This window comes from Myotis yumanensis, unplaced genomic scaffold (genome assembly GCF_028538775.1).
Source record: "Myotis yumanensis isolate MYYU_CA2020_CCGP unplaced genomic scaffold, mMyoYum1.0.hap1 SCAF_4, whole genome shotgun sequence".
Lineage (NCBI taxonomy): Eukaryota > Metazoa > Chordata > Mammalia > Chiroptera > Vespertilionidae > Myotis > Myotis yumanensis.
Window position 1 is genome coordinate 52,251,483 of NW_027223755.1, and position 12,721 is coordinate 52,264,203.

At 50.4% G+C, this 12,721-nt stretch overlaps 1 protein-coding gene across 2 annotated transcripts; it reads left to right on the forward strand.

Annotated features, from left to right (window-relative positions):
- The first annotated feature begins 2,559 nt into the window (after positions 1-2,559).
- NR2F1 (nuclear receptor subfamily 2 group F member 1) lies at positions 2,560-12,334 on the forward strand. 2 transcript variants are annotated; one of them, XM_070412328.1, is made up of 3 exons: positions 2,560-3,326; positions 5,747-6,274; positions 11,292-12,334. In XM_070412328.1, the coding sequence occupies exons 1-3, from the start codon at positions 2,867-2,869 to the stop codon at positions 11,570-11,572; spliced, it is 1,269 nt and encodes a 422-aa protein (XP_070268429.1). In that variant the 5' UTR covers positions 2,560-2,866; the 3' UTR covers positions 11,573-12,334. The 2 variants fall into 2 exon arrangements, with proteins under 2 accessions (XP_070268429.1, XP_070268430.1); XM_070412329.1 differs by lacking the exon at positions 2,560-3,326 and adding an exon at positions 3,998-5,085.
- The last annotated feature ends 387 nt before the right edge of the window (positions 12,335-12,721 follow it).

Sequence of the window (12,721 nt, forward strand, 5' to 3'; positions counted from 1 at the left end):
TCCCCACCCCACCCCCAACAATATGAGGACTTATTACTGTATTCTTAATAATTATGGAAGCGTTGTTTGGAGTTTGGGACACCCTGGGGATACCAAAGCGGGGGGGGGGGGCGGGGGAAGAAAGTAGAAAAAAATCAAATTGATTGGAAAGTTTATTTTTTAAAATCAACTCTGGGATCCATCGGAACGGTTGAATTCTGATTGATTTTGTGGCAATAGCTGCAAATTCCACGAGTGTCCTGTCGAAATTAAACCTTTTAAAACCAAGTTATACTAAGGAGCCAAAAAAACAGGAGTCTCTATCTGCCTCGTTTCTTAAGAGGATATAAAATAAACGCAGTCCACACTTGGGTTATGCTTATATGTGAAAGAAGAAAACAATCTAAACCCAGTGTATTTCACGAGTCATTAAAATGGTGAGTTAAATTCCCATATAAAAAATTCCTAACATTTTCGATGACACTGTCTTCAAGCTCATGAAACCTAATCTTAAAAACTTTTCATAAGAAATCGACATTATTTCCTTCTAATTTGCACGTTGCAAGGCATTCTCCCCCTCGCCATCCCTTCCCCCCTCTGGCGTTCGCGTGTGTGTGTGTGTGTGTGTGTGTGTGACCATAGACGACCCATACTAATCAGGTCTCAGAGTAAATAGCAGAGCAGGGCGATCTCAATGTAAATTGCGCTTGTCAGAAGCACACCCCCTCCCTCACTTTCTCTCCTCCTCCCCTCACCATCCCCGTCAGTAGGTAGCTGGGGCGGGGGGGGGGGGGGGGGGAGCAAAAGAGGAGGGGGGAGGGACTCTCCAACCAATGGCGTGCAGGAGGCATGGCTAACCTTAGCCTCCCATTTTCTCCTCCCTCTCCCCCCCTCCCATTCAGGGCTCTGACCAGTCAGTCTCCTTTGATTATCAGTTGCCAGCAGCCCTTCTCCTGGCTCCTTGACACGAGCTCCATATAAGGCAGCGATCTCCATAGAAACGTGTCAGTTTCAATAGTAGTGTCAAAGTTCACTATATACAGACATTCGCGCAGATCCCCCTTTCGGAAACATTGCTCTGCGAGTCCTCCCGATTAAACGCATTCAATTTTGGGATCTCTCTCTCTCTCTCTCTCTCTCTCTTTCCCTCTCTCTCTCTCTCTCTCTCTCTCTCCTCTCCTCCTCCTTCTCCTCTTCTGCCTCTCTCTTTCTCAGTCTCTCAATCTCTCTCTCTTCTTTCCCTCGCTCTCTTCTCTCCTTTTTCTCTTTTCTTACATATCCTCTTAGTTGTTTCCCCGTATTCTTTTTCTCTCTCTCCTTTTTTTCCCTCCTTCTTGTCTTTTTTACTCCATTCCTGCAGAAGAGAGAGGGCTAAACTTAAAAAAAAAAAAAAAAAGAGGAGGAGGAGGAGGAGACACCCCCTTCGTATTCTTCTTATCGTTATTTTATACATATATGATTTTTTTTGGAGGGAGGGTGTTGGTTCCCGGCTGAAGAGCACTTATTTAAAATACTAAAAAAAGAACATTTTTGGGCGATCTCCAGGGTTTTTTTAACTAGCTCTGTGTGTTATAGCAGAAGAAGCAGAAGAAGGAGCAAGAAAGAGGAAAAGAAGAGGATTATTTATTCGACCTACTTTGGATGTCTCTCTCGCTTTTTTTTTTTTTTTTGCAATTCTTTTTCTTCTGAATTTTATTTTTCCTATTTCGCTGTGAACTCGTCGCCGGCGTGAATTATCTCCTATTTTTCTTCTTTTCCATCACCTCCCCAAAGAAGAAGGCAGTGAGAGCCCGGCGCCACCGGCACAACAAAAAGAGCAAAGTGTGCGATCCTCCTCGCCCGCCGCCTCTCGCTTTCCAGCTCTGCCTTCCTGAATGGCTGGCAGCGTCCGGCCCTGGACCTGGCCCCCCGACACCAGCGCGCCCTGATCTCCGCCTGCAGCCTTGCCCCGCGCCCCGCTCGGCTCACCGAACTCCCCTCCATCTCGAGCCCAGCGAGGGCTCCTGCCGGGACAGCGGCGGCGGCGCGGGCGGCCCCCGACCCGGGCTCGCGCTCCGGCGGCGGCCCCGACTCCAGCTCGGACTCCGGCCCGGGCCCCGGCTCCTCCAGCGGCGCTCGCCGCTGCAGCTGAGGCGGCGGCTCCAGCGGCGCCTGCAGCCCCGACCTCCTTCTCCGCCGCCGCCGCTGCCGCCGCCGCCCTCGCGGTCTTCCTCTGTGTCGGCTCAGCCCGCGCTCAGCGCGTAGCCCGAGCGGCCGGCGGGCGGGCAGGCGCCTGGCGCGGGTGAGCGAGTGTGTGTGCGAGTGTGTGTGTGCGCGGGGGTGCGGGCGAGGCGGAGGGCGAGTGTGTGCGCGCGCCGTGGCCCATGCCCGCCGCCCCCGGCGCTGCGCCCCGCGCCGCTCCCGGCTGCCGCCTGTGCCATTTCTGATTTTGCAACTTGGGGAAGAAGAAAAAAGCGAGAGAAGGGAGCTTGCTCTCCGGGGGGGTGGGGGAGGGGGGGAAGGAGAGCGTGGCCCCCCCAGGATCGGAGCGCGGGGGGAGCGGGCGAGGGGAGCAGGGGTGTTGCGGGGGGGGATCCTGAGAGCCTGGGGGGGCTGCAAAAAGAGAGAAAGAAAACAGCAGGAACCACAACAAAACGCCAGCAGGGCGGGCGGGCGCGCAGCAGCAGCGGGGCGGCCGAGGCAGTAGCGGCGGCAGCGGCGGCGGCGGCAGAGGCAGCGGCCGGTGCCCGGCTCGGGCTCGGCTCCCGCGACCCCGGGGCGCCCGGTGGGCCCCCCGCCCCCTCCCCCTCCCCCCTTCCCCTTCCCCTTCCCCTCCCAGCGCGCCCGCGCGCCCCGCGGCCCTCGGCGAGCAGCTCGGCTCCCCCCAGCGCTCCCCGGGCCCAAAGATATGGCAATGGTAGTTAGCAGCTGGCGAGATCCGCAGGACGACGTGGCCGGGGGCAACCCCAGCGGCCCCAACCCCGCAGCGCAGGCGGCCCGCGGCGGCGGCGGCGCCGGGGAGCAGCAGCAGCAGGCAGGCTCGGGCGCGCCGCACACTCCGCAGACCCCGGGCCAGCCCGGAGCGCCCGCCACCCCCGGCACCGCAGGGGACAAGGGCCAGGGCCCGCCCGGCTCAGGCCAGAGCCAGCAGCACATCGAGTGCGTGGTGTGCGGGGACAAGTCGAGCGGCAAGCACTACGGCCAATTCACCTGCGAGGGCTGCAAAAGTTTCTTCAAGAGGAGCGTCCGCAGGAACTTAACTTACACATGCCGTGCCAACAGGAACTGTCCCATCGACCAGCACCACCGCAACCAGTGCCAATACTGCCGCCTCAAGAAGTGCCTCAAAGTGGGCATGAGGCGGGAAGGTGAATATTTCTTCTCTGCTTCTCTCCCTCAGCTTCGCCCGCCTTCCCGGCCCTCTTTCTTTCTCTCTCACAGAGGTGGCTGCTGTATGGGGCTGGGGCTCCTGCAGTCCTGGCCCGTCCCAGCTTCCCCTGTCCCCGCTGCCTTCCTCCCCCGGCATCCCCCCCCCCCCCCCCAGCTCGTTGCTGCTGCCTCCCCCTCCCGGCCTGCGCTCGTCTCCCTGGCTCCTCCATCCCTCTCGCTGCCTGCTCGGGATTGTGTCCCTGGGATCGTGAGCTGTGGCTTAAAATCCCCTTCTTCCTCTGTCTTGGATGTGCTCGATGTGTGTCTCTTTCCCGCGTGTGCGTGAGGATGCTTGCGCTGTGCTGGCATGAACTTGGGGAGGGTGCTTACTTCCCCCAGAAAACTCTGTGTCTGTGTTTTTGCATCTCACTTTCCCCTCCATCTTTTCCTTCCCTTTATTTGAAATGGGGGAGGGCTGGGGACTGGAGTACCCTGAGTAGATTCATTGCTGCATCATCCTTTTGGAAGCTTAGCATGGAAAAAGAGGAGTGAGATTTATTGCACTTGTAGGTCTAATTAGGGGGTGGGGGGGGGGGGGCTTCTGGCCTGTTCACTGGTTCCCTCTCCTCTTCATGGAGCTGGGGCCGCCTCCTCCGGAGCTGTGGCCTTGTTTTCACCCCTCTACTTTGAAAGGAAAGTTTGTGACTGAGCCGTGCTTTCATAGTTGTGTCATTTTTTTTTTAAAAAGCATGATACTCATTTTATTTCTTCATCAAACTCCACCCTCTGCTTAAATACTGCATACAAATTACAATTTACAACGGCATTTACCGAACCTTCTGATTTGGCTATAATGCATAGATAGACTGCAGCTGGCATGAGCTTCCACATCATTTAATCCCTGTGTTGTATGGCTTTGGTTTCTTTTAACGCAACTTTTGATGTTGTATTTAGATATGCTTCATGTTCATGTGGCAAGAGATGCAGCACTTTTCTTATAAATATATTTAGCCATTTACAGTTAAAGTTTATCTCCTGACAATCATTAAAGATGTCTTATAGTCAAATTAGCGAACCAGTCAATTTTGCAGAATGCAGATTACTCCTTCTTGTAATTGACTTTAAAATTATATTTTATATGCCACAGGAAAAGAAATTGAATTCCTTCAGATCTCAAAGAGCAGGCAAATATGACGACTTCATTTCTAGCTCCAGGAAGATTTTGTAGGCATCTGGGGGGAGGGGGGAGAAAAAACAACAACTTTGAATTGTGCTGTCATTTAATTGAAAAATAACTGCCAAGTTCAAAACTATAATTAGAAAAAAGTATTCTAGCCATTATGTTTCAAGAGCTGAAATTGCATTGGGACTCGCATTAAAAATGGAATCAAAGCAAACTTAAGAAAACAGTGCACAACCTGAAATAAGACAGCTACGTGTACATGGACATATCTACATTAATTTGTTGGGGGGAGAGTTCAGTAGCCCTAACTTTTCCTAGAGTTGTCTTTGTTTACATGGCAATTTAAAACGCTGGCACTGTTGAAGTAAAACATACACATTAAAAAAAAAACTTTGGTCAGCTTTAAGAACTCAAAGCATGCTTACGTTTTGCATTCAGATGGTTAATGAATCCAGTGTTTTTGCAGTTGCAAGCTCGTGCATTCACTGGGCAAAAGCTGGCTGCAGGTTGCAGTGGCACCACGCAGGACAGACATTAATTATATTTCCTACTTTTTCCCATAATGTTTGGCTACTGTAAGTTCAACTTTTTTTTGAAATTTTTCAATTTTCTGTTGCTTTTAACAGCGAGAACTTTGTGTGGGGCGATGGGGAGGAGAGGAGAGGGGAGGGAAGCAGGATACTTGTTTTCTATTGAAAAGTTGTAAGTGATTAGTAGCATATGTAACTTGTATCTATTTTAAGGGTAATTCTATGGCATTTTTAGAGAATATGAGAGCATTTTGAGCAAAATGTTGCTTGCTTGCAAATGAAGAGGCAGCTAGGCATTTGCCTAGAACCACAACCTTTCTCTGGTTCCTCCTGTTTGTTTTCTACACTGATTTGTTTCACTCTGGAGGGGGTGAGTGGGATTTCATTGATCTGCGTGCTACTCCTTGGTGGTAGAGGGGTTGGGTGGGACTTTCTTGGGCTTGCGGGGCCTGGGGGCCCTGAAGTCAGGCCTAGTTCTGGCGGGGCTGGGGTGACCAGGTGCTCAGGCGATGGACCGGCGGAGCAAGAGGGCCTCACCCCAGGTTTCCTGCTGGTGCAGGCCGTAAGAGCGAGCGCAAGAGGAAACGCGCCGGGAGCGTATGGCTGTGGGAAGAGCCTCCGCATTGTGTCGGGTGCTCTGCAGCGCGGCTATGTCCGCAAGCCCCCTGGATGCACATTGCCTCTTTTCTCTCTTTCTTTTTGTCAGCGGTTCAGCGAGGAAGAATGCCTCCAACCCAACCCAATCCAGGCCAGTACGCGCTCACCAACGGGGACCCCCTCAACGGCCACTGTTACCTGTCGGGCTACATCTCTCTGCTGCTGCGCGCGGAGCCCTACCCCACCTCGCGCTATGGCAGCCAGTGCATGCAGCCCAACAACATCATGGGCATCGAGAACATCTGCGAGCTGGCCGCGCGCCTGCTCTTCAGCGCCGTCGAGTGGGCCCGCAACATCCCCTTCTTCCCGGATCTGCAGATCACCGACCAGGTGTCCCTGCTCCGCCTCACCTGGAGCGAGCTGTTCGTGCTCAACGCGGCGCAATGCTCCATGCCGCTGCACGTGGCGCCGCTGCTGGCCGCCGCCGGCCTGCACGCCTCGCCCATGTCCGCCGACCGCGTCGTGGCCTTCATGGACCACATCCGCATCTTCCAGGAGCAGGTGGAGAAGCTCAAGGCGCTGCACGTCGACTCGGCCGAGTACAGCTGCCTCAAAGCCATCGTGCTGTTCACGTCAGGTGAGGCTGCGGTCGCTGGGAGGGCAGGCCGCGCGGGGAGCCGCCGCAGGCTCCTTTCGGCCGGGCCGGCCTTCTGCCCTGCCGCCGCGCCGGTCGGCCTCGCCGGACCTGGGGCCTGGCCCGGACCTGCGGCCCCCGCGCACAGACGCGGCCGGTGGCGCCGCTGCCATCTTGAGAGCGTGGCGGTGCGGGAGAGGAGGCGGCGCGGAGGCGGCAGCGGGCCTAGCGGCCTGGACCCCCGCGCGGGGCGGCGGCGGGTGCGTGTCTCATGGGGGAGGCGGTGTTGTGAATCGTCTGGCTGCGCGTGTGTGCGGTGTGCTTGCGTGTGTGTGTGTGTGTGTGTGTGTGTGTGTGTGTTTCTGGGGGAGGGGAAGGAAGGAAAGAACGTGGGAATGCGGCTTTCTCCTCTGTGTGGCACGCTCCCTGGATGAGTTTCCTGATAGAGAGGTGCGCGCACACATACATATACACACACACAGGTGGAAAGAGAAGAATACGCACAAGTAAATCATAAATAATCCCGTTTTATTGCTGCCTGATTTTCCCTTATCGGAAACCATTCATGTTTGCAGTTGCTGAGGTTATTGAGGGTCGTAAAAAACGGATTCGATCTAAACAAGAAAGATAAAAACAAAAGCAAGACTGTAGAATCCAGAAGTGCAGTAGGCTCCCCGCCCCGGAGGTAAATCTCATCGCCATGCAAAACACTTGAACATCGGAAATTTAACAGAGTGCCTTAAAAATATCAAATTAAATGTGGGCGGCGGTAACATGCATGTTAACAATTTCTCTTATGATAGATGGTTCAAATTAACTTCCAGGAAAGTGCATTAACGTTGCCTTTGAAGGCTCTGGTCTGAGCCTCTGAGAACACTGCCCGCCTTTTTTATTATTGTAACCTGCAAGAGGGAAACATATAAACACCCGGGACAGCAGGTAATGGGGGAAATATAAACAAAGCCAGAAGGGACGCTGGTGGGGAACAGAGCTGCCCAGACTGGGGCTCAGCCTTGCCCACTGTGAGGAGGGTTAGCTGCAATTTTACCTCCAGGATTGCCACTATTGTTTTTAATTCCTCCATTCAGAGAACAAATAAACCATCCTAATAAATCTAGCCTAGAACCAGGACACCCAAAGGCCAAATTAAAACCATTCTTGAGCAGAGGTGGCGAAACCCCTTTCCCAAGGCCTTGTTGAACAGTAAGCAGTGGTGTAATCTATCAGTATTTCTTGGCTTTCATGCGTGAAGAATCGTATTTACGTTGTATTAAAATGACTCTTAAATTTGCACAATATTGTAATGTAGCAAATGTAGTATTAATATCGATCTGAGCAGCAGATAATTTATTTAGACAAGAGCATCTCATTGGTATGCAGGGTGGCCAGAGCTGTGGACTTGGACTGCCCCCCTTTTACTTCCAGTGCAAATACAGGTCTGCTAGTGGGAGAGGGAGTTATTCTTTGCAAGAGGATAAAGTGAGAACCTTAAAACAAATGGAAGATTTATTGAATAGCCTCCTTGGTGTTTGAATGCGTTTTATCTTAATAAGTCTTCTTGATAGAAACGTGTTTTTCACAAGTGACAAAGAGCCTGGGAAGCAATGACCGGGCTGCGTTAGTTCTGGCAGGCCTGGGCCTGGCTGGCTCTCCACTCCCCGGCTCTTTAGCCAAATTAATCAGGAAGCAAGCCAGTGTCAGGGAGGCTGGGGTTTTTAAATCTCATCCAGTGAGGTGTCTTGAAGCAGATATGTGACTTGAAGCTGGACAGAGGTCTTCTCAAGAAAGGTCTCCCCTCCCTTGTCCTTGTCCTTCCTAAGGTTCTTTGAACTCCCTTGACTTTTCTCATCCCCTGCCCTTTCCCAGAGAGAGGCGAGGACTGTGCCGGCTGCAGAGTAGACTGTGGAATTATTTAGCTTTTCTTTCAACTTTTCATCCTAAAACATCCCTGTAAAACATGTTTCTTTAAAAAAAAAAAAGTCCCAAAGAAGTTTCTTCAAGTCTTCAAGGTGCAAGGGGGAGGCAAGAAGTGAACAATAACATTATTTTGCTGGAAAATTGCAAGCAGAGTATCTGAAAATGGAAATAGAGCTGTCAGTAGTAATTCACCCCCCTCTTTCATACAACACATTTCCACTTTTGACTAAACTTGTTTTGATTGCCAGCCAGAAGGGAATTAATTCATGGGAAGCCTTCTCAAAGTCATCCAACTTTTGAGCAAACTTTGAATGATGGAAAAGACAGTTTTAGACATATTGTCCAATGAGGTTTGCTCCGGTTAAGTATTTGAAGCTGGCACAGGGGTTCCCTGTGGTGGTTTTCACATTTGGCCTCCGGATGGTATGCTTAATCCTTAATATTCTGGACAGCATCCAAAGGCTAGGTCATGACCTGAACTTACTTTTTTAAAAAATTCATTAATTCATACACCTAAATATTCCCTCAAATAAATGAGACCTTCCCTGAAAGGAGCCATCTAGTTAACATAAATACAATAAATCCATTTTCAGTACAATAATAACTTTGATTTCTAGTTATGGCAGCTGATTACATCTATATTTCCTGAACACTAAACTCTTCTGAATGCACAACATGAAATACATTCTCTGCACTACAAAGGCTAAGCCGGGAGGGCCTGAACAGTAATGGTTATTTATTTACATAATTTCTTTTCCATATACTGTAGAAGAAATATTGAGGTTTCCCACATTGACACTGCCATATAAAAAGTGAGACATGGATTTTGCACATGCTGACTCCTTTTCTGATCTGGGGTATATATAACTCATGGCGTATAAATATGGACTACATTACACCCCCTGCTCACCTCGCTTTGCTACCACAACCACCCAATCCATCTAAGAGCTCACACTGTCTGTCCACAGTTGGGGGAATCCTGTTGCAGGAATATCCAGAGTGGGGATGACTATCTACACTGGGAAGCCAGGCCCGGACTAGGGCCATAGGGCTTGCCTCCTGGCACCTGGCAGTCCGCTGAGCTACAGGCATTCTGCCTTCAAAGGAGGAAAGATATCAAAGCAGCCAGCACAGGGCCCAAGCAAGACTTTCCTGGGCTTCTCTCCCTTGGAGTGGCCTAGCTGGGAGAAGGGTAGTGACCTTGCACTCTGGGGTCCCTTGTCATAAATATCAGATAAATATTTTACGGACCTGAGGGGATGCCATATGGGTCTTTTTAAAAAATCTGCTGGGGTATCAGTGGGTCCTTTTCATTTTGCATTGTCTGAGGCTGAAAGGGATCCTGACGTATAATGGGCAGATAATGCATGTAAAGCAAGATATATGTAAATATGAGTCTGCATGCATGGTGGCTATTCAGCAGAGCCAGGTTAGCAAGCAGGGCCAAGGGCAGACCTCAGGGTCCCTTCTCTAAGGAGCAAAGCCCCAAAGTGCTCCTGCCCTCGCCCTGCTAGCCATAAAACCTGACTGATTTCCCAAGGCAGGCGGGTGTGGGTGCACCCTAGCAGCTGGCTGGAGTAATTAGACATCTGACAGGAACCCAGTCTGGATCTTGGGTCAAAGGACACTTGCCTCAGAAGTTCTTGAATCATCATCACTAGTTTTATCTGTATTTTTGCTCAAGGCCATAGCCTTGTCAATGAAGGTGATACAATGTTTTGTAAACCCCAGTTCTTAAAATATGAAGACATAAAGCTCAGAAACCCAGCAGACACAGGTTTCACTTTGAATCATTTGCTGTGTCTTTGTAGGGTCACACTTGCCCATTCACAAATATCTAATGTCCTTTTAGGGGCGTCGCCACGCATGGATTTCTTCCCAGATCTATATATTAGCAAACTCTGCCTTTGATCTCTAGTCAACCTCCTGACTGGCTAAGGGTTCCTCTGTGATCTTCCTGTTTTTGAAATATTCATTATTAATATAAGAAACAACACAGGCATTTAAACTAGGAAGCCTTCATCTCATTCCGCTGATTCCACCATCCCCTCCATTTGCTTGCCTCCAGTTAGTTGATATAGTATGAACTGCTGTCTTGAAATATTTTTAGGAGACCAAGAGGAGCCTTGGTTGATGTGAGATAAACACACAGGTTTTGAGATGCCGTCCTTGCGTGTAGGTCCCCCCCCCACCCCAGTTGGTCCTGTAAAGGAAGCCTATCTCCCCAAATCCCCCCCTCAACTCCCCATCTTCCAGTTTGAAGCAGCAGCAGCTGCTGCTGCCTCTAACCCAGCTTTGTGTCTGATCACGAAAGATGTCTCCTTTCTGCAGCCTGGGGTCACTGAGCCACATTCTTCCTGATTATTACACAGTTTACAGAGATGTGACCAATTTTCAATTACTTGATCTAAGGCACAGATAGCAGTGTACACCCTCACGAAGGCGTTGCTGCGGAGTCCTTGCTTGCACGGATAGTGGATCTCAAATCCTCTCTTGCTAAAGCCTGGGCTTGATCTGATTCCAGGCACTGCCAGCCCATGATTCCTTGCCTGCTCTTAAGTGTTTGTTCACTACACAATCCAGGTGTTCCTTAAGGTTTCTGGTTGGGGTCATTTGTTGGGAGGGGGACTCCACGGAGCCTTTAAGAACTGCCTTCAGGCTGCACATTCAGGGCTCCTGAACACCCAGAAAGCAGGGGGGAGTGGGGCCAAAGTCCTCCCCTTAATGAGCACAGTGGAAGGATACTCCCCTGCAGGCAGAGGACAGGTTGCTACCACAGCAAACATGGCTCCAGCACCGTACTTACTTAATCCAAAGGTGGACGAGGAAAAACAAAGGGACGAGAGAGGTTGCTGCCTCTGCGTGTGTGTGCTTCTCTCTCCAGCTCCCCTAGGCTTGGTTTATTTTATTAGTTTTGGGGCTGGTCGAAGAGTGGGGAAGCATGGATGGGTGGATTTCTTTCATTTTCTCTTCTATTTCTTTTTTTCTCCTTTTCTCCTCAAAAAAGATTATTTTAATGGCCTGTTGTTTGTGCTTTTGCTGTTCACCGACCTAACCATGTGCCCACTCCCCTTGTCTTTCCTTCCTGTGGCTGCTTGGGCAGATGCCTGTGGCCTGTCGGATGCCGCCCACATCGAGAGCCTGCAGGAGAAGTCTCAGTGTGCGCTGGAGGAGTATGTGAGGAGCCAGTACCCTAACCAGCCCAGCCGCTTCGGCAAACTGCTGCTGCGCCTGCCCTCCCTGCGCACAGTGTCCTCCTCAGTCATCGAGCAGCTGTTCTTCGTCCGTTTGGTAGGTAAAACCCCCATCGAAACTCTCATCCGTGATATGTTACTGTCTGGGAGCAGCTTCAACTGGCCTTACATGTCCATCCAGTGTTCCTAATCCTTGGGCACTTCCCACCTGCCCCCACCTCCTTAGAGACTCAGAGGACCTGCGGGGGCCATGGACTCCAAAGCCTGGGGGACCGGGCAGCTGATGCAGGGTGCAGCGTGCAGGGCAGGCTGGGCAGGGGGGAGGAGGGCCGGGAAGGCAGGAGCAGCCCACCCTACAAAAATGCAACCCAAGCTACAATCCAGGAGAAAAAGAGACTCTTTTAGGATCAGATCTGTGAACACATTGGAAAGGAAAGGAAAAGGACCTTGTGTCTGGTGAGAAAAAGAAAACAATCTTTGGAAGAGAGGACCATGAGAATTTTAATAAAACAGAAGGAGACTAAAGGACCTTCCAGGATTTATTGTGGACGGATGTGGATATATTCTGTACAGAAAACAACACATGGAAGTGGACTGAATCCTATGTAGAAACACACACGCACCCCCAAACATGGTTATTCATTTTGTAAGATACTAGTCTTTATTTTCATTTTTTGTAAAATTTAAACATCGTATGCACATAAAAAAAGAAACAAGAATTAGGGGAAAATAACATTTTCCAAATAATTATAAAAAATTGTCCTGTGTCTATGTATCTATATCTGTTTTGTATTTTTTTCTGGTTCCAAACCAGATTTTCTGTGATTCTATACTAATAATTTTTGATATAACCCTTTGCTTCTTATAATGAGTGCGATATATGTTGTCAAGGCTGTTCTTCAAGAATTAAAATTGAAGTGAAAATTTAAACAAAAATAAAAGAATTTAGCAAAACCCATGCGTCTGGTTGTTTGACAGATGTCATCAGTGCAAAAGAACACTCCACTTAATCTCCATTCCAATTCTTATTAGAAGGGGGGCGTTAAGAGGGGGAAACTTTTAAGGTCTATTACCAAGTTGGCTAGATTTATTTCCTAAACCAAGTCACTGCTTGGTTTTGTAAATTCAGAGGGCCAGGCTCTGCGTGGGCCATTGTGGTCCCGGACGACAGGGAGCCTTGGTTGCAAACATCCCATGTGACCTTGTGGGTGGTGGTGGTGGGCTGCTAGAGGGCCTGCGTGCAGCTGGGCCTCAGGCTGGCAAACCTGGTCATATGGCTGGTCCAGGCTCAGGCACCACTTGCTTCCGGGACTGCATGTGGGTCTTGCCTGGTTGTAGG